The sequence below is a fragment of the Heloderma suspectum genome, chromosome 10, assembly GCF_057233095.1.
Source record: "Heloderma suspectum isolate Gila_16-S chromosome 10, 16-S_ref, whole genome shotgun sequence".
NCBI classification, from domain to species: domain Eukaryota; kingdom Metazoa; phylum Chordata; class Lepidosauria; order Squamata; family Helodermatidae; genus Heloderma; species Heloderma suspectum.
This window is the reverse complement of record NC_139467.1, coordinates 6,481,679-6,502,070: the sequence shown is the minus strand read 5'-3', so window position 1 is coordinate 6,502,070 and position 20,392 is coordinate 6,481,679. Positions and strand designations below refer to the sequence as shown.

Below are 20,392 nucleotides of genomic sequence, written 5' to 3'. Positions count from 1 at the left end.
GGGGGTGGCCTGGTCTTGTATGGGCAATTAAGACCCATTAGCTTTACAAAAAACTTGCTTCTGGTGCACATCAAAACCCCTAGACTTGGTTTGTTGATACAGATCTGCATTTTGGACTTTCCTTAGCGAGGCAGCTATGGGGACTGTCATAACACGTCAAGATGTGCCACTACACCACTGGCCCTAGGAAGCTACAGAAGAGGAGACCCCAACATCCTTCGGGGAGAACCTGCTGCCATGAAATGCACCCTCTCTGCTAATGCGATTCCATTGTGGGATTGCAGCCCAAGCTCCACACAGAATAAACCCCAAAGCCACCCCACCCCATGGCAGGTTTAAAAAAAAAAAAAAGCTCTCAGCTGAGCTGGATTTGAACCGTCAGCCTGAAGCATGGCAGCCCCACTGGATAAGAACAAAAATGGTCTAAAATCCACTGCTGGTTGGAGCAGGCCATCATGCCCGCTGTGTTGCCTAGCAACCACCAATAGGTGGGAAAGTGGCCAGGCCTCCCAAAGGGTTCCCAACCACTCAACAGGCAGGAAGAGGAAGCCACACTGTGTTGCCTAGCAGTTCCCTACCCAGTAGGGAAGGAGCTGCATTGTGTTGCCTAGCAGCTACCCAGGTAGGCCAGGTCTCTCAATCACCCCTAGAAGAGGCTGCAGCCTCAGTGTTGCCTGGCAACCACAGCTACTCAAAATGGATGACTCTCGAGACCACCCCAGCTCTGAACCGCCCCCGGTTCCATACCCAGGTCCATCTCCTCCTCCTCGCTGTGTTCGCAGATGCTGCGCAGCTCCGAGCTCTCGCACAGGTAGCCCTTGAGGTTGCTGATCATCTGCCGGATTTCCTGGAGCATGTCGGTGCTGGTGGGGTGGCGCGACCCAGCACCCCGAAGGATGTGTCCCACAAAGCTTTGCACTAGCCCACCTACGTAGGTCGACGGCTCCTGGGCTAGCTCTTGCACCCGCTTGGAGACCCGGCGCTCGGCAGAGAGGAACCCGCTGAGGGCGCTCCCCATGGCGGAGAGGCGTTGAAACACCTTGTATGTCAACATGGCGGAGGAGCGGCGCTGCCGCCTTTGCGAAGTGGTGATGGTGAGAGGCAGCCCATCGCCCTCGTCCTCCACACTGCTGATGGAGAGTGAATCTAGTTCGGGGATGGGAGGCAGCAACATGCTTTCGCTCACCAGCGATGATTCAGAACTGGACTTTTTCAGTGGCCAGCCAGGAGGGGATTCTGCAGGCACCCCTTCAATCCAGGAAACACGGTGGGGGGACCGGACCTCCTTCTGGAGAAGATCAGGGGACAAAGGCGGCTCCTCAGAGGCAGGTTCAGAAATGTTCCAGGCCAGACTGCGAAGAAGTAGCTTGCGCCGCGTGGAAGCTGAGCACAGCAGAGGGTCACCTGGGGGTTGGCGGCAAGGAGGAAGGCATGCTATGTTAATTGTGCCAACTTGAACTTCTCTCCTTTTATTATGACGTTTCACGAACGTTCACGCTGCTTTGCAAGTTCTGCCTGCCTCACTCATTCAACAACCATCAGCAGGAGGGGAACTGGTTTATTATTCCCGTTTTACAGACCAGTGAACTGAGGCACACTTTGAATTTTGCCCTGCTAGTGAGTGCACATCTCTAATCAGGGTATGAACCCTGTTCTCAATGCTATCCAATTATCCTATCCTTTGGGAGGCAAGAATTGCCAACCGCTGATTTTGCAAATACTGCTCCCCTGCACCAGCCTGAGTCAGATCAAAATCTAGAGCTGGTTCCCTGACAAGAATGCAATTTTACTGTACACTTGGCAGCACTATCCACTGGGATGTTCCTGTGATACCCTGGAAGTTCCATATACTTGGTGTTGCAACTCCTCTGCATTAAATGAGATACCAAGGGTGCTTCCAGACCAATAGCTCCTAGCACTACCAGCCCCAAAGCATCGTGCAGCTAGTCTTCCTTTCCCTCTTAGCAGATTTTTTTTTGTGGTGAGAAAAAAGGTGGAAAAAAACAGTGGGAAAACACGGGTGGGTTACATACAGAGGTTGTCTGGATCTCATCCCTCCCAAATAAAATGCCGTGTTTGAGGAAGGGCGATTGCAAAATAAAAGCCTGGCTTTGGGAGCAGCCCCAAATTCTGTCACAGGAAGAGATGAATTCCACAACCTAAACAAATTAGGCAAATCTGCATAGATTTTCTCATTTACATCACTTATTTTGCTTTTCTTGTAGTGGGGCAAAGGGCGAGACAGGGCACCAAGGACTCCTCCTCCTCACCAACATGCATATTCTGCTCAGTTCTCTTCCTGGCCTGCTATGGATCAGGCCCAGCATTAGGGCAAACGACGGGGCAATCCAAGGGCAAGTCAATAAACAGGCAAAGGTCAAAGGCACAGTTTTACCAAGCAAAATGGAGAGTTCCAAGAGAGAGGTCTGAGGAGCAGCCAAGGTTGAAACACAGGTAAGCAGTCAGCGTAGCCCAAGAAGCAGAGTCAAACAGGAGTCCAAAGCTCAATGGGACGGCGGTTCGGTCACAAAGCAAAGTCAGGGAAATAAGATACAAGGCCCTGGAGCTGGTAGAATGATGTCGGTCCAGCAGCCAGAAAGCTCATATAACCAGATCTTCCAGAACCCACCCAGAGTGAAGCTGCACTTCATTGTAGGCCCTATGGCAAGAGCCTTACTCATGAGGAAAGTTTTGCTCCTGAGGAGTCCTTTCCACTTGAGGAGTCCTCCTTTGTAATCGAGCACTCCTTCTGAACAGAGCCCCACTGGCCTGCCTCTTGAGGCAACGACACCCTTGGGGGTTAGGGGGTGGTTCCGCCTTTTGTGGGGGTGGACCTGCAGCCATCTCCCCCAAGGGCCCAAGCTCTTTCAGACCTTCTGACATGGGCTGTTCTGCGGTGTTCTTCATCTCTGGGAGCTTTAGTCCCTCCTCTGAGGGGGGTTGCTCCAGTGGGGACATGACACCCCACCCCCCTTCTGGGATTTCACTGGGTATCGCCCATCCACTTTTAAGCCTCTCGTTAAAAACCCTGTTCAGGCATTATGAATACAATAGGGGAAATACGTACAAAAATGCATGCACACAATAGGAGACATATTGCACGCACAGATTTTTGTATGCATATCCCCTGATGTTCATGTTTGTGTGCAACTTTCCCTAACGCATGCACTGTGCACAATTTCCCCTACTGCGTGCATTTCTGTGCCCCTTTCTTTTGATTGGAGAACTGCATTGCAAAACTTGGAGAAGGGCAGAAACAGAAGGATTTGTGTTCCAGTTCAGGAAGTGTGACTTAGGTCAGCTGGTATTAAAATGCAAAGCCAATGAATTTCTCCCCCATCCCTAGCAGCCAGTGCTTCCTTTCTGTGCTCGTGCGTGGCGATCACAGAATATATACAGACACGCACTCTGCACTCCCATAAGGAATATTTACAGCAGGGAAGAGCCCCATACACCTGGGATGGGAGGCTGCCCCCCCAGTTGAAAGGCTTAAGCCCTGATTCCTCTCATTGTAGAAATAAAGCACCATGGCCCCATTCTACCTGACATTGGCTTAATTATTACATTTATACCCCACTTTTTTCCTCTTGCAAGCAACCCAGGATAATTTACATAATCCTCTTCATTTTATCCTCTATAACTTGGTGTGGGGAAGAAACTCATTTCAGTTTGCATTTTAATGCACTGCGCACTTTCCAGCCAATGCAAAAACTGAAACCCAGGTATCCTTCAAAAGTTGCATTCCTCTGAGGGCATTTCTACACCAGCCTAAAATCCTGCATTTAAAACGGGGCTTTCTGCTTCTGTTTTACATGCAGGATCACGACTCCCTTTTTCACCTGCTTCCTTTCCCCTCCTTCTCCGCATATCTGAGTCTTCCATTATCTTTCATTGATCTCACTCCTCTTCTTGCCGCTTTACCTCTTTTCACGGAGGGAGGCAACTCAAGCGGAACACAAGAGGGTAATTTAAATTTGATAGCTCATTATCTGTGATCTATTTACAAACAGAACAAAGGGCATTTAGTGCAGGAGACGCCTTGGAGGGTCACAGCATCATGTAAAGAGCCCGCAAACTTCCGTGAGGGAGCAATCTCAATCACAAGATAAAAGCTCCGTGTGAAGAAAGCCTGAATTTTGCTACACAGTTCTCCAATAAATAAAGATGTGCACAACGTGTACATTAGTGGAAATAACATACAAACATGCGTTATAGCAGGGAAAATGGCTTGCAAAAAATGCATATAGGAGGCAACATTGTGTACAAATATTAGGGAAATGTGCATCCAAATGCAAAAATTTTAATGCGAACTTTAAAAAAACCCTCAAACTCATGCAAAAACAGGACAAACCAAATTTAAGATTAGAAAAATGAGAAACAGAGAAACCAGAACTGACAGATTTGCCCGTCCTTTAACACTGGGAACAGCAGCTACCTGCATCCTGAGAAAAGTATGTATGTTATAGGCACAGCAAGTTGTGGGAGAGAAGAAAAATTGGGAGCAGGATCTTCATACCACTGACATGGGTAGGCAGCCAGTGTTGGAGGTCTGGCAGTGCCAATCACATTGTGCTAGCGGGAACGACTGCTGGTGCAAAAGGAAGCTAATGCTTCATAGCACAACCCTGGAAAGTAGCTCAAACGAGCGCTTCTAGAATGGGACCAGGCAGCATAGCCCGCTTCTGCAAGCTCTACTGACTTGTCCCGTTCCAGAGGTGCTCATTTGAGCTAGTTCCCGGGGTTGTGCTAGCGGTTGTTCCAGCTAGTGCAAGGGCAATGTTGGATACTGCCCATGGTGGGTCCCTCCCCCACACGCCCAGCAGCTGTTCCTTACCTTTTCCCATCTTCTTCTCCCCCTCCTCCTCCAGAGACCCCGGATGATCCAAACTCTCGTGGGCTCCTTGCTTTCCAGATGCTGCTTCTGTTGAACCATTTGAGAACTGTAGGGTCCCCCTCCTGCTGCTCAAACGGCACGGGCCCACTGCAGGGTCAAGCCAGCTAACATCACTGTGCACCGAGAGGAAGAGCGGGTTGATGATGCACAGCGCACCATCCTCAGATGTCACTCGGACAGAGCAGGCTGTCTGTTTGGATTCAGGAGGGTCTCCATTCAGCTCCACAGGCCCCTCTTCTGCTTTGGCTGATGCCAGCCCATTGCCGGGTTTAAGAGGCATTGTCCAGAACTCTGCCGATGAAACCAAGAGGGAAAGGGTTAGGGGGCGGGGGGAATCTAAGCTTGCCTCCTTTTTTTGTGGATGAGCTTCCTGTGCTTTCGACAGCTGCCTAATAGGCAGACATTTAAACAAGGACAGCTTCCCAGCTTGGAAAACAGAGATGGGACCAGCTGTGCCACCTGGATGCCTGCCTCTCAAACACAGCAAGTAGAAAGCACAGGAGCCCTCAAAGGAGGAGGCTAAATCTGGAGGGGGGGCACACTGGGATTGCAAAAGTCTAGGGCCTGCCTTGAGAGGTGACTTGTTTCATAATACTTATTCGTCATTGAATAAGACCAGAAAGGAAGGCAGTGCAAACTTGGGATGTGCAAACTTATCCCACTATGCCAAGCAACAGGAACTCTGGCTCAGAGGAGATGCAAGTCAAACATGTGAGAAATTGCCTCCCCGCCAACACGCACACACCACCACTGCATCACCTTCCCTGGTATTCTTACTCACTCATGCCCAATGCAGCAACCGCATCCAGGTCAGACTTGCGTCGAAGTCGAAAGGCATCTGGGATCCTCAGCGGGCAAGGCAGAATATCCCTGGAAGAGAAAACCAGACCCTCACAAAAAGGGTAACCCAGGAGGCTGCTGGGATCACAGGTGAAGGGGCAAATTCCTCTACTTGGGCACTAGTAGTAGGTCATAGAAACATAGAAAGCTGGCTTAGCCCAAGCAAGACCACGGCGCATCTCTGTCAGGAATGCGCCTTGGACCCATGGTCCAAATCGGGCCTACCTGGGCTTCTAACCGGGCTATGCTCCCAAGCCTGCTAATATGTCCCCTCTTGTGAGCGGATGATGGCAACATTTCGTCTGTGTAAGGATCCACACTTGGAGAATGATTTTGCTATTAGTGTGTGCACGTGCACACACACACTAAGTGCTCTTAATACATCAGATCATCTATCTATCTATCCATCCATCCATCCATCCATCCATCCATGATCTCGTGTATTAAGAGCAATCGGGAAGGGCTAACAGGGAGCCAAAATATCAGGATTAAAGTCTCCAACTTTAGAAAGGTTTCCCAGGAGCCAAGGGTGACAGCAGACTTGAAGAATGCAAAATGGGCCCTGCCCATCTCCAAAATGTCCCACCGCCACAGGTTCAAATGGAGGAAGAAGTCAGATTCAGCATCCCCCCATGCCCCAGCAACCTCTTTCAGCCACTCACCTGCTCACAATGTGAAAGCTGACCAGTTCCAATAAGTCTCTGAAGAGCAGCTGGGAGCCCTCGAGATAAACAGCTATGGGAAAGAGAGAAGGCAGTATAATGTGGGAAAAGTGTAATGAGGGGTTCAGTTTATAGAGAGAACTGCAGCTTGGGATGGGGCAGGCTCCAATTCCCCACCGCCACTTAATTAATATGGACATACAAAGCCTTTTGGGGTGGATAATATAGAAGCTGATGATCAGGTGCAGGTGGTGTGCATTGTCCAAAGATCACCTGAAGCCACCGTGGTCAGTTCCTAAAGGAAGAGGCATTGGGGCACCACCCTGTTCAGTAGTCCTGCCTTCTTCACTGGCATCCCTTCCTCCAACCCTCAGGTGCAGGAAGCAGGACTGGAGTGTGAAAAATACAATCTGTACATGCTCAGAGGCACCCCACTTCCTCCACCTGCCTCTGGACTGATCCTACTGGCACTAAAATGAGGCACAGGGGCTTGGCAGCTGCTCAGATTGAGCCATGTGACGTGCAGCCAGGGGGACCCATAAGGCAAGAGAGAGAACACATCCCACGAGAAAGCCTAGGACAGAAGCCATGAGTCCAGACTTCTAGTCCTCTTTGTTCCAAAAGCACCAGATCTTACCATATCTCTTAGCAACCTAGATTCTCACAGTCCTCTCCAGTTTTTAGATCTCAGTTTTTGCCTAGGGCTAGCAAAGACTCCTGCCTGAAACCGTGGAAAGCCACTGCCAAGAGTCGGTGCCAACATTACTCGGCTAGATGGACCCATGGTCTGACTCAGTAGAAGGCGGCTTTCTGTGTTCCCATGTACTTCCTCTAGAGACGACAACAGTATTATTGATTGCTAAAGTGCTTGAGGTCTGCTAAGCGCCTCAGAATATATATATTTTTAAAGCCCTCGCCTAAACACTTACAAATCAATAAATGAGACTGAGCGAAGAGGAAACTCAGAAGCAGAAAAGGAGATTCATCAATGACAGCCTTCCCCAACCTGGGGCCTTCCAGGTGTGTTGGACTACAACTGCCAGCTGGCTGGGGATGCTGGCAGTTGTAGTCCAACACACCTGGAAGGCCCCAGGTTGGGGAAGGCTGGTCCTCATGATGAATGCACATGCAAGCACTCTTCACAAAAATGTATGCTCTTGGTTAAATAAATAATCAAAAGAAAGAAAAAGTGGAGCGGGGAGGAAAATTAAATGACAATCTGAGAAAAGTAATATTTTAAAAATGCAATACTACTAAAAGCAGAGAGGTTTTCTTCCTCATCAGACAAATGAGCACTTAGGGGATTTCTATGAACTTGAGCACACTCCGGGAGAGAGCGCAGGACAGGAAGGTCTGGCGTGCTGTGGTCCATGGGGTCACAAAGAGTCGGACACGACTGAACGACTGAACAACAACAAGGGGATTTCTACACCTCGAGTTTCTTGCGCATTCATGGTTGCTCACTCACTGAATTGTGCGGGTTCATTGCATGACGTCATCATTGTCCAGTCATTATTCCACTATTTCCTCCCACCTATCCCATGCTTTCCTCAAACGGAAAAAATGGGGTATTTTTCCAGATATGCGCAAATGGAGCGCCGTGTCCTCCCGTGTATTTCTCCCCTGGCGTGAATGAAGCGCTGAGTGTGGTTGTTGGGGGCGTAGTCATGGTGTCGAAGGTGGTGACGAAGGTCTGATGGGGGCTCAGCCTTCCCGCGCCTGAGCCATTTTGGCTCCTCACCATTTTCAGCCTGCCTGTTCAAAACAGAGCGGCAGAGCGGAGCAGCAGCAGAGGGGCTGAGCGGCTGAGCAGCAGGGACTGGCCAAAAGCATGGAAGAGGTAGGCAGGACCCAGGGAGATCAGTGGGGGCACTGTCTGCGTGTCAGTCTCCATCCACCAGTAATGTGCAAGGGGAGGGAAAGGGGCAGGAACCCGGAAGCAAGTATCGCTGAACCTGGAGCGTGTGTAATGCCTCTTCAAGGAAACATAACGCTATGGGAACGGCCATCTTCAGAGAAGGAAGTGCGTGTAAAGGGAATCAGTTGTGATCCCACATTTAAAATGGAAGTGGAAAGCCCCATTTTAAATGCAGGATTTTAGGCTGGTGTAGAAATTACCTGAGTTTCTTCATGCCCCAGCGTTCACATTGTGACCATCATCCCCATCTTGCGTCTGCTCAGACTGGTCCTTCCCCATTCCATCCTGCCCACAGAGCAGGGAAATCAAAGTTCCATTTAGGCAGGGCTGGGCTGTTTAAGCTCTGGGCCCCACCAGCAGGCCAAACTCTCTGCAAGTCGCCATGTCCATGCTTCAGGGAAGACACATGAGCACAGCTCAAGAAACACCTTTTCCGAGAACAGGATATGCACTTGGGCTTGCAGGGCGGGGCTTGTGGTTTGCCTCTCTGGTGCTTGAATCATTTGGTGTGGCAGTGATGGGGAAAGAGAACTATTCTTCCCTGCTGTCAAAACAGGAAGGCCCCAGAGCTCAGTAGCAACGCATATGCGAGAAAGGGGCCCTGGAAAGTTACTGCCAGTTCAGAGGAACACAGCAGTAAGCAAGATGCAACAACAGCGGCAGCTTCATATCTTGATCAAGAGGATCTGTAGTGCTGCAGTACAGCACATGCCCGGCCTCTAGAAGGTCTCAGACGCAACCCCAGGCACCAGGAATTTACAGGAGGAAAATTCAAGCCTGGCATCACAAGTTTACAAAAGGGCTGGGACCTTTACCATCACTCAGTGTAAGGGAAAACAATGAAGAGTTTTGAGGCACCTTAAAGACTAACAAATGTATTCTGCCATAAGCTTTTGTGGACTATAATCCACTTCACCAGTTGCATGGAGTATTATGATGCGCACGCGCATGCGTGTGTGTGTGTGTGTTTGAGAGACAGAGACAGACAGACAGAGCTCTCCCAGGAAAGCCTGGAGTTGCACACTCACCCTCTCCAGTAGTACAAGGCACAATCATTGCTTCTCTTACCTGAGAAGGAAAGTCCTTCTCTCCCACCCACCCTCATCCCCACTAATTTCCCCAGGCTCACTGAGAGACTCTTGGTTAGACTGGCCTACTTTGCAGGGTTGTTGCGAGCAGAAAAGGGCAGAGAGGAACCATATACCCTGTCCCAAACACCTTTGAAGCAAGGCGTGATAAAAACCTCATCTACACACAAATTAGAATTCCTCACCTGCTGCTGAGCTCAGAAAGGAGGAATATGAAGTTCACAGAAGGCAAGAGATAAGGAACAGCTTGGCCAGAGCTCCCAGCGAGAAGGGTAAGAACTAACCATCAGCCCCTCCAGAGAACTCCAGAAGAGTTGAGGGAGACTGCCAAATGAGAGGGAGAGCCACGCAACCTGCAACAATGGGCACTTCTGTGCCTCTCCACACCTCTTCCCCTTTTAGGTAGGAGGAAATGGCACTGCAGAAGTGCTGTGAATGGATCGGGTAGACCTTGGGGCAGGCTTTGGAAAGGGTGGGGGTGAGGGCTAGAGCAGGGGGGTGTTTCAGGAGGCAGTGGGGGGAGAGGAGTGGGAGAGGACGACCTGCACTGGTGTGAGGAAGTGGGGACCAGTGGCTCAAGCAAGGAGAATTCAGGGGTGCAGGACTTCGGAATCCTGTCTCCAAACTGGAGCAGAAGCAGGGAAAAAGGAATACTAGAGTGTCGCTAGAGCAGGAATGGAGAGGAGCCAGGAACCATATGTACAGAAGAAAGGAAGTATCACCTAGTGGTGCAAATAATGGAAGCTTATGAGAATAGGAAGGTGTTGCTTCCTTGTCTAAATGGAGATGACAAGAGTTTGAACCCGAGACCTCCTCAAGGCAAATGAGCTTCTTGCTCATACTCTCCTCTCCAAGCATGAAAACACTCCCCTCTTCACCAAAGCAAGAAGTCCTCCTGCTGGCTCTCCATGGCTAGTCAGAAAGAGACAGAGGGGCTGTTCACACAACGCACTAAGTGGTTGAGTGTGGGTTGTTGTTGAACTGTGGGTTGTCTGAACCCCAGACATTTTCCATAGGAAAACCATGCAGTGTGGCCTGTTAATCATGCCGAACAACCCAAAAACAAACCATGGGTTCTTGAGGTGGCTTGTTCGAGAAAAATAAACCATACTGCACAGTTAACAAGTCACCCTGCAAAAAATGTCCTGAGTTCAGACAACATGCTAACCCATGGTTCAACAAACAACCCACACTCAAACACTGAGTGTGGGTTAGCGTGTTGTACGAACCCAGGCAGTATGCTTCTCCAGATGTGTTGGACTACAAATGACAGCATAGCTAGCTAGGGGATGCTGGGAGTTGTAGTCCAACAAAGGGCTGGATGTGCCGCTGATCTTGGCAGCTAAGCAGGGTCAGTCCTGGTTAGTACTTGGATGGGAGACCGCCTGGGAATCAGGCTTCCTGCACTGAGCAATGGTCTTGTAGGCCCCTTCCAACCCTATGATGCTGTGCTATGCTAACACATCTGGAGGGCACCAGGTTGTGGAAGGCTGATATTCAACATTACAGCAAAGTAGTAAGAGCACTAACAATGAATGAAACAATGTTTCGCTTTCGAATCTTCACTGATGTATGCTTATTTTTATGCTGCCTGCAAGCATAAAACCTCAGGAAAGGGACTGGTGAACCGTTCTCCCTGCCAGGTCAGCTTTCTACATTTTATATAAAATGGTTCATAGGAACCTAGGAAGCTGCCTTATTCTGAGCGATGACCATTGGCCCATCTAGCCCAGTATTGTTGACACTGACAACACTGGCCGCAACGGCTCTCCAGGGTTTCAGGCAGGAATCTTTCCCAGCTCTACCAGGAGAGGCTGCTGGGATTGAACCTGGGACCTTTTGTATGGAAAGCAGGCACTCCACCACTGAGCTACAGCTTGGGGTTTGGGGTTTCTGACATAATTCATATAGGAAGGAGTTGGTCTGTTTATTTACATGAGTGTTCAAAAATGCCAAATGCCGCTTTACTACCTCACCCTGCTGACTGGAGGGCGTTGGATTGCTGGGAGGGGATTCTGGAAATTTTAGTCCAATACATTTGGAGGCTGTCAAATTGAGGAACACTGATGTAGTACATACTACTTAGGCCTTTCTCCTCCTATTAACTGTAGACCCCAGAGACCCTTCATCTGGTTCTGCATGTACAGGACTGTGTAAGATTTTTTAAAATTTGCTTTTGACTCAGATTTGCCCCACTCGCACCTCTGAATGCAAACATGAATGCAAGCACATTTTTCTGGGAAAATCTTACATGTTCCCAAGCTTGTGTTCATGTTTGAAAAATGTGCACTTTTAAAAACTGTGCATTCTTTCCCCTTCTCCCAAATACACATTTTCGCGCTTCAGTCTCGGGGGGTGGGGGGAAGTGCACATTTGAATGCTCACTTTAAAAAAAACTGCATACTGAAAATGTACACTTTCCACCTTCAAATGAGAAGAAAAACAGATTGCAGTAAAAAATGGGCGCGAGATGATCTGAGCTTCAAGCTTCACCACCTTGAACTTTGCTGATTCTCCCATCCCTACCGGATGCTAGGAACAAATGCAGCCACCAGTCAGCTCCCTGCCCACCATGGACACTCCCCGTGGTACAGGCCAAATCCTTATGGCAGTATAGAACACCCTCATATACCTGAAGCAGCTCACCTGAACTGTCCTCCTTAATGGGGAATTGGCAGACAGCATCAGTCTCACTTCCCTGCGTCCGAAGAAAGAGCACCCTAGCACCTCCTGTGCTGTTTCTGCCCACAATGAATGTCTGGTTACAGAAAAAGGTGGGGGAAGAAAAGAGAGGTTGGACAATCACTTACATCTCTTATGAAGCAAGCCCCCCCCCCGCCCTTTCCTTTCCCCTTTAAGCAGAAAGAGGAACCATGCAAAATTATTATTTATCTACAACATTTCTGTAGTGCTCTACATCTAAACAGATTCCAAAAAATCTCTGACTTGCTGTGTTCGCAGGCGCTGGACTTAAAAAACCAACACCACCAAGTCAATCCATATTGCAAACATGGTAAGGGGAGCAGAGTGGGGAGGGGAAAGAGGAGAAATGTAGACACGCTTTGCTGTTGCTTGTTCTGTTCCCCAAAGATAACATTTTTTCACCATTTACTGCTTTGATCTTAAAAAGAACAGAAGCTATTGAAGTTATTGGCAAGGCCTGATTTCCTGCAATTCCCCTGTTGTAATTTTCCTCCCTTGTTCTGAAAGCAGCAGGGCAGATATGGGAGGATAAACACAAGGCATGTATTCCATTATTTCACCAAGACCAGAAGTTAGTATGCCGCATTGTGGGTGGAAGAATGGAGACAACACAGTCAAGGCAGGACAGAAGGGAAAACTCCAGGTTTTGGAGAGCCCTTGGACAAGCCAGCCGCAATGGGCTCCACCCCTCACTGATTCTACCTTCTCACCATCATTGTCACCAGCTGCTCTTGCTCCTAGTCTTTCTCATCCTCCTCATCATGGCTACCTCTGGCTTGCTTGACAGGCAGACAGCCAGGGAGCAAGGAGGCTGTGGCATCTCCCGCCCCTCCGTTGTCTAGGCCAGAGCAAGAGGCAGGGTAGCGAGGCAGGTGGCAATGGGGAACAGGAGGAGCAACTCCAGGGGGCTCATGCCAGTGGGCCCCTGCTGGGGTGTGGGCCCTCACCTGGTGCCCAACCATACTGGCCCATGACACTAACCCTGACCCTAGGGAGTGATGGCTGGGAAAGGGCAGAGGGGAGCAAGAATGATGGGCAGCGGGGAGGCGGAGTCAATGGGAAGGGGAGAGCTGGGGGGGGACATCAGAGAGGGTCAACTAACACTGTTTGGAGAAAAAGGGGCAGGGCAATAGTGAAGATGCCTCCATATTCAGAGGCAGTCTCTCTCAGGATCCCAGTTGCAGGGGAGTAAGAGGAGAGAGGCCTATGTGGGAAATGGAAAGCTTGGATCAACAGAGCCTTGGTCTGATCCAGCAGGGCTCTTCTTATGAGTGGCTACAGACAGGTACAGTGGTCTGGCACAAGGTTTCGTGGGGGTACAAGCAGAGAACTGCCATAAACCTATGCAAGAGTCAGCACAATCTGTGGACTGTGGACCCAGAACACCATCCAGGGAGCTATGAGCAGTGCTTCATGCTAGAAAAAGATAGGCTGGGGCTAATGCCTATTGGAGATCATCCTGACATGTTGCCATGTTGCAGCTTCTTACTATGGTGGCCACTGATGAATCACCAAAAAAAGACAGCAATTTGCATAAAATTTGCACACACTAATTTATATGCATAGGTGCAAATTTAGATACTAATAATTATAATTTAAATAGAAAAATGCAGTCCATCTCACCATAGCATGGAAGACTGTGGCCAGGTGACCTGTGTGCCTGCCTGCTCAGGTGCGAACTGTAGCTGGGCAACTGTCTGATGGTTCTTTAGCTGTAAACCAGAACTGGACTGCACAGCCCTTCAGACAGAGGATGCCTTCAAATAAAGAGCAGTCCTCTGGCAGCCCTTCAAACAGAGGACTGTCCTCTGTAAAAGAGGACACATGGGGACTGACACTCCAGGGACTGACTGCAAGTCTTCAGTGGTGAGGAACAAAATAATGTATACATCTCATTTCTTGTACAAAACACTGGTTTGTATATATTTCTTTAAAGAATGGGCACAGCCAAAGATGAAAGGGGATGGGCATGACCAAGGGCTTTTCTACACGACGCATTTATTGCGCGCACGTCATTCCCTACTCATGGGTGCTTACAGCTTCTTTATATGATGTTATGACCCTCTAGTTTTGCTTCTGTGTCTAACCAGCACTTTGGAGAGTTTTTTTTCCCTCTTTAGAGCAGGGAAAATGCAGCATTTAATTGTGAAAGTGAAAGAAAGTGCGGTTCCTCTTGTACGTTTGCACTATTCTGCTATACAACACTGCCACCTAGAGGTTATGTAGCAGAAAGCAGAAAAGGAAATGCTCCTTGTGTACTGCTTGCATCTCAATTCTGCAATGAAACTGAAAGTACATACTGCGAATTAGCAGCCTTGTATAGAAACGCTCTCAAAGGCCAACCAGAGCTGTGATTTCCCCCCCTATTTCCACTCCTGGGGGAGGAGGCTGCAAAGTTACAGGGTGGGGAACACCTCTTAGCTTTCCCCAACTGGGTGCCCTCCAGATGTGTTGGACTACAAACCCCATTATTCCCAGCCAGCATCAGATTATGGGGGTTGTAGGCCAATATGTCTGGAGGGCACCACACTGGAAAAGGCTGGATTTGAACAAACCGGTCAATCAAACATTTGCAGATCCCTACTACAAAGTACTCCTCCATTGAAGCAAAGGAAGGACACCCACTTTTTCCATCCTGCCTGCATTGGCCTCACTGCAATTTTAACATTTGCTGGCCCTTAAAAAAAATTTTTGCTGGCCCTTTAAAAAAATTGCTGGCCCTTTTTACCCTGGCTGGTTGTGCTGAGAGCAGCTCTGTGGCTTGCCCTGGTTGGCCATCAAGAAGCTCCCAAACACCTCTAGTCCTGGAGAGCCGGTCCAGAAGCGTGATGGGGCTTTCACATTTTCCATTCACGACTGTGCGCTCCGGTCTGTATGAAAGGAGAGAAGAGAAACAAAAGTGGTAATGGAAGGAAGTTTCTCACCCATCCCAGGAGGTGAAAACAGCTAAATTAGTTCCTGGTCAGTGAGAAAACAGGGTGGTCTCTAGGGTGGTCTCTAGGGTGGTCAGTCTATTTTACAGCCCCTGCCCTCCTTTAAAGCAGGGGTGTAGAACCTCAGGCCCAAGGTGCCAAATCTGGCCCTCCTGGGATCCAAATCTGGCCCTCTGAGGTTTCCCAGACAGACCCCTCTTCCCCTGGACCCACCCCTTTCTCCAACCACCGATTGTTTAGTGGTTTCACAGCTTTTTTGCAGCTTTTCCTCAGTCTAAAAGGTTGAAATGCCTCTCATAAGCCTTAGTTACTGGCAGAAAGAACATTACGCTACAGTATGCTAGCATTTTTGGCTCAGCTCCTTTTGCCTTTGGCCCCAACCACCACTGGAATGTGGCCCCAGAGAATGCAGCCCCCCATTCTCAGAAATGGAATTCGGCTCCCGGGCTGAAAGAGGCTCTCCACCACTGCTTTAAAGCTGCCGCAGCTATTCAGAAGCAACTATTCGTCCCTTGCAAGGGATAAAATTTCTACATGGGCAGCTGCTGTTATAAGCACAGGAGCAGGGCCAGTTAAAAAAAAAAGCAGGCGACTTCTCTGTTTTTTATCCTCTACCCCTTTAAACCACGCATCTTTGCTCCTGGGACTGAGGGATCCATTAAAAGAACCAGCCAGCAGGGGGATGCTGGGAGTTGTAGTCCAACGCATCTGGAGGCTGCCGGACTGGAGAAGACTGTGCCCTACATATTTTCTGCATAACAACAGACAGACAGACCTGTTCAACCTGCCCAAGGGGCCACCTGATCCAGAATCCCACGTCCACTTGTGGGTAGACCCATCCCTCCAGGGGAAGCCCACACGCAGGGCCAGGAGACAAGAGCCCTCTTTGCTGCGGTTTGTCCCCACGATCAGTGTCCAGAGGCAGAGTGCCTCTTGCACATGGAGGTCTCATTCATCTATCCTAGCTAATGGCTGTTGATAAACCTACCCTCTACGAGCCAGCTGAATCCCTTTAAAAAAAAAGCAATCTAAGCCAGGGGTCAATTAGCAGGGAGGTTTCTCCACAACAATGGAAGGAGAAGCGAATGAAGGATTACCCAGATTTTTTCAAGGGATCGGCTGTGGTGCACTTTGGTCCACACAGGGCTCCACGAATGAGTGCACCGCACCAGTATAAGTCGCTTCACAGAACATACTTCCTGGTGGGGGCGGCGGGTTGGAGTGAACATTATCTGATTGGCAGGGCTGCTCAACTAATAAGAGAGGCTCCCCCCTTTCTCCTTTGATAACATCACTCTCCTTCTCTCCCCTCCCCCGCATTACTTACTCCCTTAAAGCAACAATCATTACAAGAACAGAGTGTTCTCTCTGCCTTGAACCTGCTGAAGCTCAAACAATCTCCTTCTCTCCCCCTGCCACTGTTACTTACTTTCTTAAAGCAACAAAGAACACAGTGGTCTCCTTGCCATGTTGCAATCAGTCAAAGTTTTGAAGCTTTAACATTAAGGCTCCTAAATATGTTATTTCAATCCATGGGAACCTCAGTAACTTCAGGAGTGCACATGTCGGAAACAAGCCTCATTGACCACAATGGGGGTTACTTCTGAGTAGACTCACTTATGTTTGTGCTGAGAAAGGCAAGGACAAGAAACAAAGGGATGGAAAACCAGCCCCCTTTCTAACCTGATGCTGTGCAGGATCAGATGACTGAAGGTGAAAATAGTTACTTCCAAATAGCAATAAACCAAATAATGGAGAATCGCAGCTTTGAGAAAGCACTTTACAGCCTTTAGGGAATTAGTGCTATAAAATGTGCTATTTCAATTGGGGAGGGGGGGGATCTCTGTAAATTCTGATATGCGCATTCAGGGGACAATTGACCACATTTACCACAGTGGGAGCTACTTCTGAGTAGACACGAATTGGTTTGTGCTGAGAAACACAGGGACAGGAAACACCCCTTGACCTGGGTCACGATGAAAAGCACACCCCTGGGCAGGGCTGGCACACCCAAGGTAAATGCGGGGGTTGGGGCACACAACAACTATACCGCAGAGAACCCAACTTAAGGAAAAGAATCGCACTTTAACCAGTCTCAGGAAATCTGATTTTTCCTTGATAAGCTCCAGGGTGGCTGCTGGATAGCCACAATATCATATAACCCTAACAACCTCCAAACGCAGCCAGCTCAGAGTAAATCGCTCATGGAGACAACCCCCATGTGACGCAGTGAATTCCCAGATGGAATTATGCATGGCATAAAGATGCACACCGATTTGTCGCAGGTTGTGCTACTCCCCCTACTGACCTATCATTTATTTTTATTCATTTGTTACATTTATATCCCGCCGTTCCCCCAAGGAGCCCAAGGCAACGTACATGATCCTTCTCCTCTCTACTTTATTGTCACAACAACCTTATGAGGTATTTCGGTCCAAGAGTCAATGACTGGCCCAAAGTCACCCAGTGAGCTTCATGGCCAAGTGAGGACTAAAACACGGGTCTCCCGAGTGCCAATCCAACACTCTAACCACTACACCACACAGCCTCCTCCTACAGGGAGGTTGGCCAATCAGCTCCCTCTGTCCCCACAGAGATGAAACGCTACTGCTTGCTTACCCAGGAGGCTCCTTTTCCGAAGGGCCACTGCTGGCACCGGTGACGATCACAGACATCTTTCACGCCCAAGTGTCCACACGGTAGATCAGTCTTCACGTGCCCCACGTCCACAGCTCATGCTTGCCAAAGTTTCTTGCTGGTTCTGAATGCTTTCCTGGAGGAGGAGAACAAGTAAGATCAGGGGTGCAAAGCCCTCTTTCAGCTGGAGGTCCAAATTCCATTTCAGAAACATTTTCAGGGCAGGACCCAAAATACCAGCATATTTTCGCTTAAAGCTCTTACCGCCAGTATCTAAGCCTTAGGAGAGGCATTTCAACCTTTTACAGCAGTCTTTCCCAACTTGGGGTCCTCCAGGTGTGTTGGGGTGCAATTCCCAGAATCCCCCAGCCAGAATTGCAGCCCAACACACTTGGAGGACTCCAGGGTGGGAAAGATTGTTTTATAGTGAGTGTGTGCGTGTGCGCATAGGGGGGTGGGGCCCTGCAAAATCTAGGAAACCACTAACCCAATGGAGGAAGGGGACAGGGAGCATCTAGGAAACCTCGGAGAGGTGACTGAACGCCTGGTGTCCTCCAGCCCTGTAGTTCTGCACCCCTGAGTTAGACAGATGGATCATGGGCAAGGAACTGACAGCTGGAGACCACCTATGTCTATTTTGCCCCAAGCAGTTGAAAAAAACAACTGCAAATTGACAGTGTCATTCTGCATGGCTCAGAGTCCTTGTCCTTGATGCTGAATTCAGCTGCCAGATGGGGTGGGGGTGCTTGTGTGGATGGACAGGAAAGGGCTAATGGAGCCACTGGATTGTGTGTGCATCTGCCTAACTGTGTCTGACCCTTTGCCTGTTTGCCCGCTCCTGCTTTGCCTGACTCTATATACCGGACTGATTGCCGGTGCTTCGACCTTTGCCTGTTATCTTGATCACGTCTGCCTTGGCCTGAACTCCCTCGAACTGAAACCTGCCTGCTGGAGCGTTGGCTTGGTTTACTACTTGGCCTTGTGGTCAGCCCTATCACTGAGACTGCGACAGCCGATGCTGGACACGAAGAAATAGTTGGGAGGCTTTCCCGGAAGGCGAGAGCCATTTTGGCCAAAGGGCAGATTTGTTCCCCTGCCCCCCACCCCTTTCACTCTGAATGAGGTAGTCTAGGTGTCTGTGAAGGAAACCAAGGATGGGTTGGAGTTTTGAGAGAGGGAGAGACGGAGAGAGATGGATTTAAGAACATAAGAGCAGCCCTGCTGGATCAGATCCAGGGTCTATCTAGTCCAGCATTCTGTTCACACAGCAGCCAACCAGTTGCCTGTCAGAAACCCACACTTAAGACATGAGGGCAACAGCACCTTCCCACCCATGTTCCCCAGCAACCAGTGTACGCAGACATACTGCTGCTGATACTGGAGGTACCATATGGTTATCATAATGAGTAGTAGCCACTGATAGCCTTCTCCTCCATGAATTTCTCCAACCCCCTTTTAAAGCTATCCAAATTGATGGCCATCAGTACATCTTGTGGAAGTGAATTCCAGAGTTTAACTATGAGCTGTATGAAGAAGTCCTTCCTTTTATCTGCCCTGGATCTCCCAGCAATCAGCTTCATGGCATGACTCCAGGTTCTAGTATTATGAGAGAGGGAGAAAACTGTCTCCCTATCCACGTTCTCCATAACATGCATAATTTTGTACACCTCTATCGTTTCTCCCCTGGCTCGCGTTTTTTCTAAGATAAACATTTCCAGTGTTGTCATTTTTCCTCATAGGGGAGTTGCTCCAGCCCCTTCCTCATTTTGGTCACCCTTTTCTGCACTTTGGGCTCCGTTAGGCTGCATATTGTCGCCCTGCTTATTTAACTTATATGCAGAGTACATCATGAGAAACGCCGGGTTGGATGAATCACAGGTCGGAATTCAGGTTGCCGGGAGAATGATCAACAACCTCAGATATGCAGACGATACCACCCTAATGGCAGAAAGCAAAGAGGATCTGAAGACCCTCTTGTTGAGGGTGAAAGTGGAGAGTGCAAAAGCTAGTTTGAAACTCAACATTAAAAAAACTAAAATCATGGCATCTGGCCCCATCACTTCCTGGCATATAGAAGGGGAAGAAATGGAAGCAGTGACAGATTTTATTTTTTTGGGCTCCAAGATCACTGCAGACGGTGACTGTAGCCATGAAATTAAAAGACGCTTGCTCCTTGGGAGGAAAGCTACGGCAAACCTAGACAGCATAGTAAGGAGCAGAGACATCACCTTGCCAACAAAGGTCCGTCTAATCAAAGCTATGGTTTTCCCAGTAGTAATGTATGGCTGTGAGAGCTGGACTATAAGGAAAGCTGAGTGCCGAAGAATCGATGCTTTCGAACTGTGGTGCTGGAGAAGACTCTTACGAGTCCCCTGGACTGCAAGGAGGTCAAATCAGTCAATCCTAAAGGAAATCAACCCTGACTGAAGGACAGATACTGAAGCTGAAGCTCAAATATTTTGGCCACCTAACGCGAAGAGAAAAGTCACTGGAAAAGACCCTGATGCTGGGAAAGATTGAAGGCAAAAGGAGAAGGGGACGGCAGAGGATGAGATGGCTAGATAGCATCACCGATGCAACGAATATGAACTTGAGCACAGTCTGGGAGAGAGCGGAGGACAGGAAGGCCTGGCGTGCTATGGTCCATGGGGTCACGAAGAGTCAGACACGACTTAACGACTGAATAACAACAACAACCACCATCTTATAATGCTGGC

General features: G+C 49.1%; 1 protein-coding gene across 2 annotated transcripts in view; it reads right to left on the bottom strand.

Annotated features, from left to right (window-relative positions):
- The window catches only part of RINL (Ras and Rab interactor like), a 37,969-nt gene that overhangs the window by 16,597 nt on the left and 980 nt on the right, over nucleotides 1-20,392 (bottom strand). The window contains exons 2-8 of one of the 2 annotated variants that reach the window (XR_014785002.1): nucleotides 17,658-17,811; nucleotides 14,834-14,975; nucleotides 12,049-12,160; nucleotides 6,397-6,469; nucleotides 5,676-5,764; nucleotides 4,835-5,185; nucleotides 748-1,404 (exon numbers count right to left, since the gene is read on the bottom strand). Coding sequence is in view for 1 of the 2 variants with exons in the window: in XM_084814845.1 (XP_084670971.1) it covers nucleotides 748-1,404; nucleotides 4,835-5,185; nucleotides 5,676-5,764; nucleotides 6,397-6,469; nucleotides 12,049-12,160; nucleotides 14,834-14,975; nucleotides 17,658-17,713 (1,480 nt within the window). In the remaining variant the exon portion in view is untranslated. Of the gene's footprint in view, nucleotides 1-747; nucleotides 1,405-4,834; nucleotides 5,186-5,675; nucleotides 5,765-6,396; nucleotides 6,470-12,048; nucleotides 12,161-14,833; nucleotides 14,976-17,657; nucleotides 17,812-20,392 lie in introns of those variants that run through there. The other variant, XM_084814845.1, reaches the window with a different exon arrangement.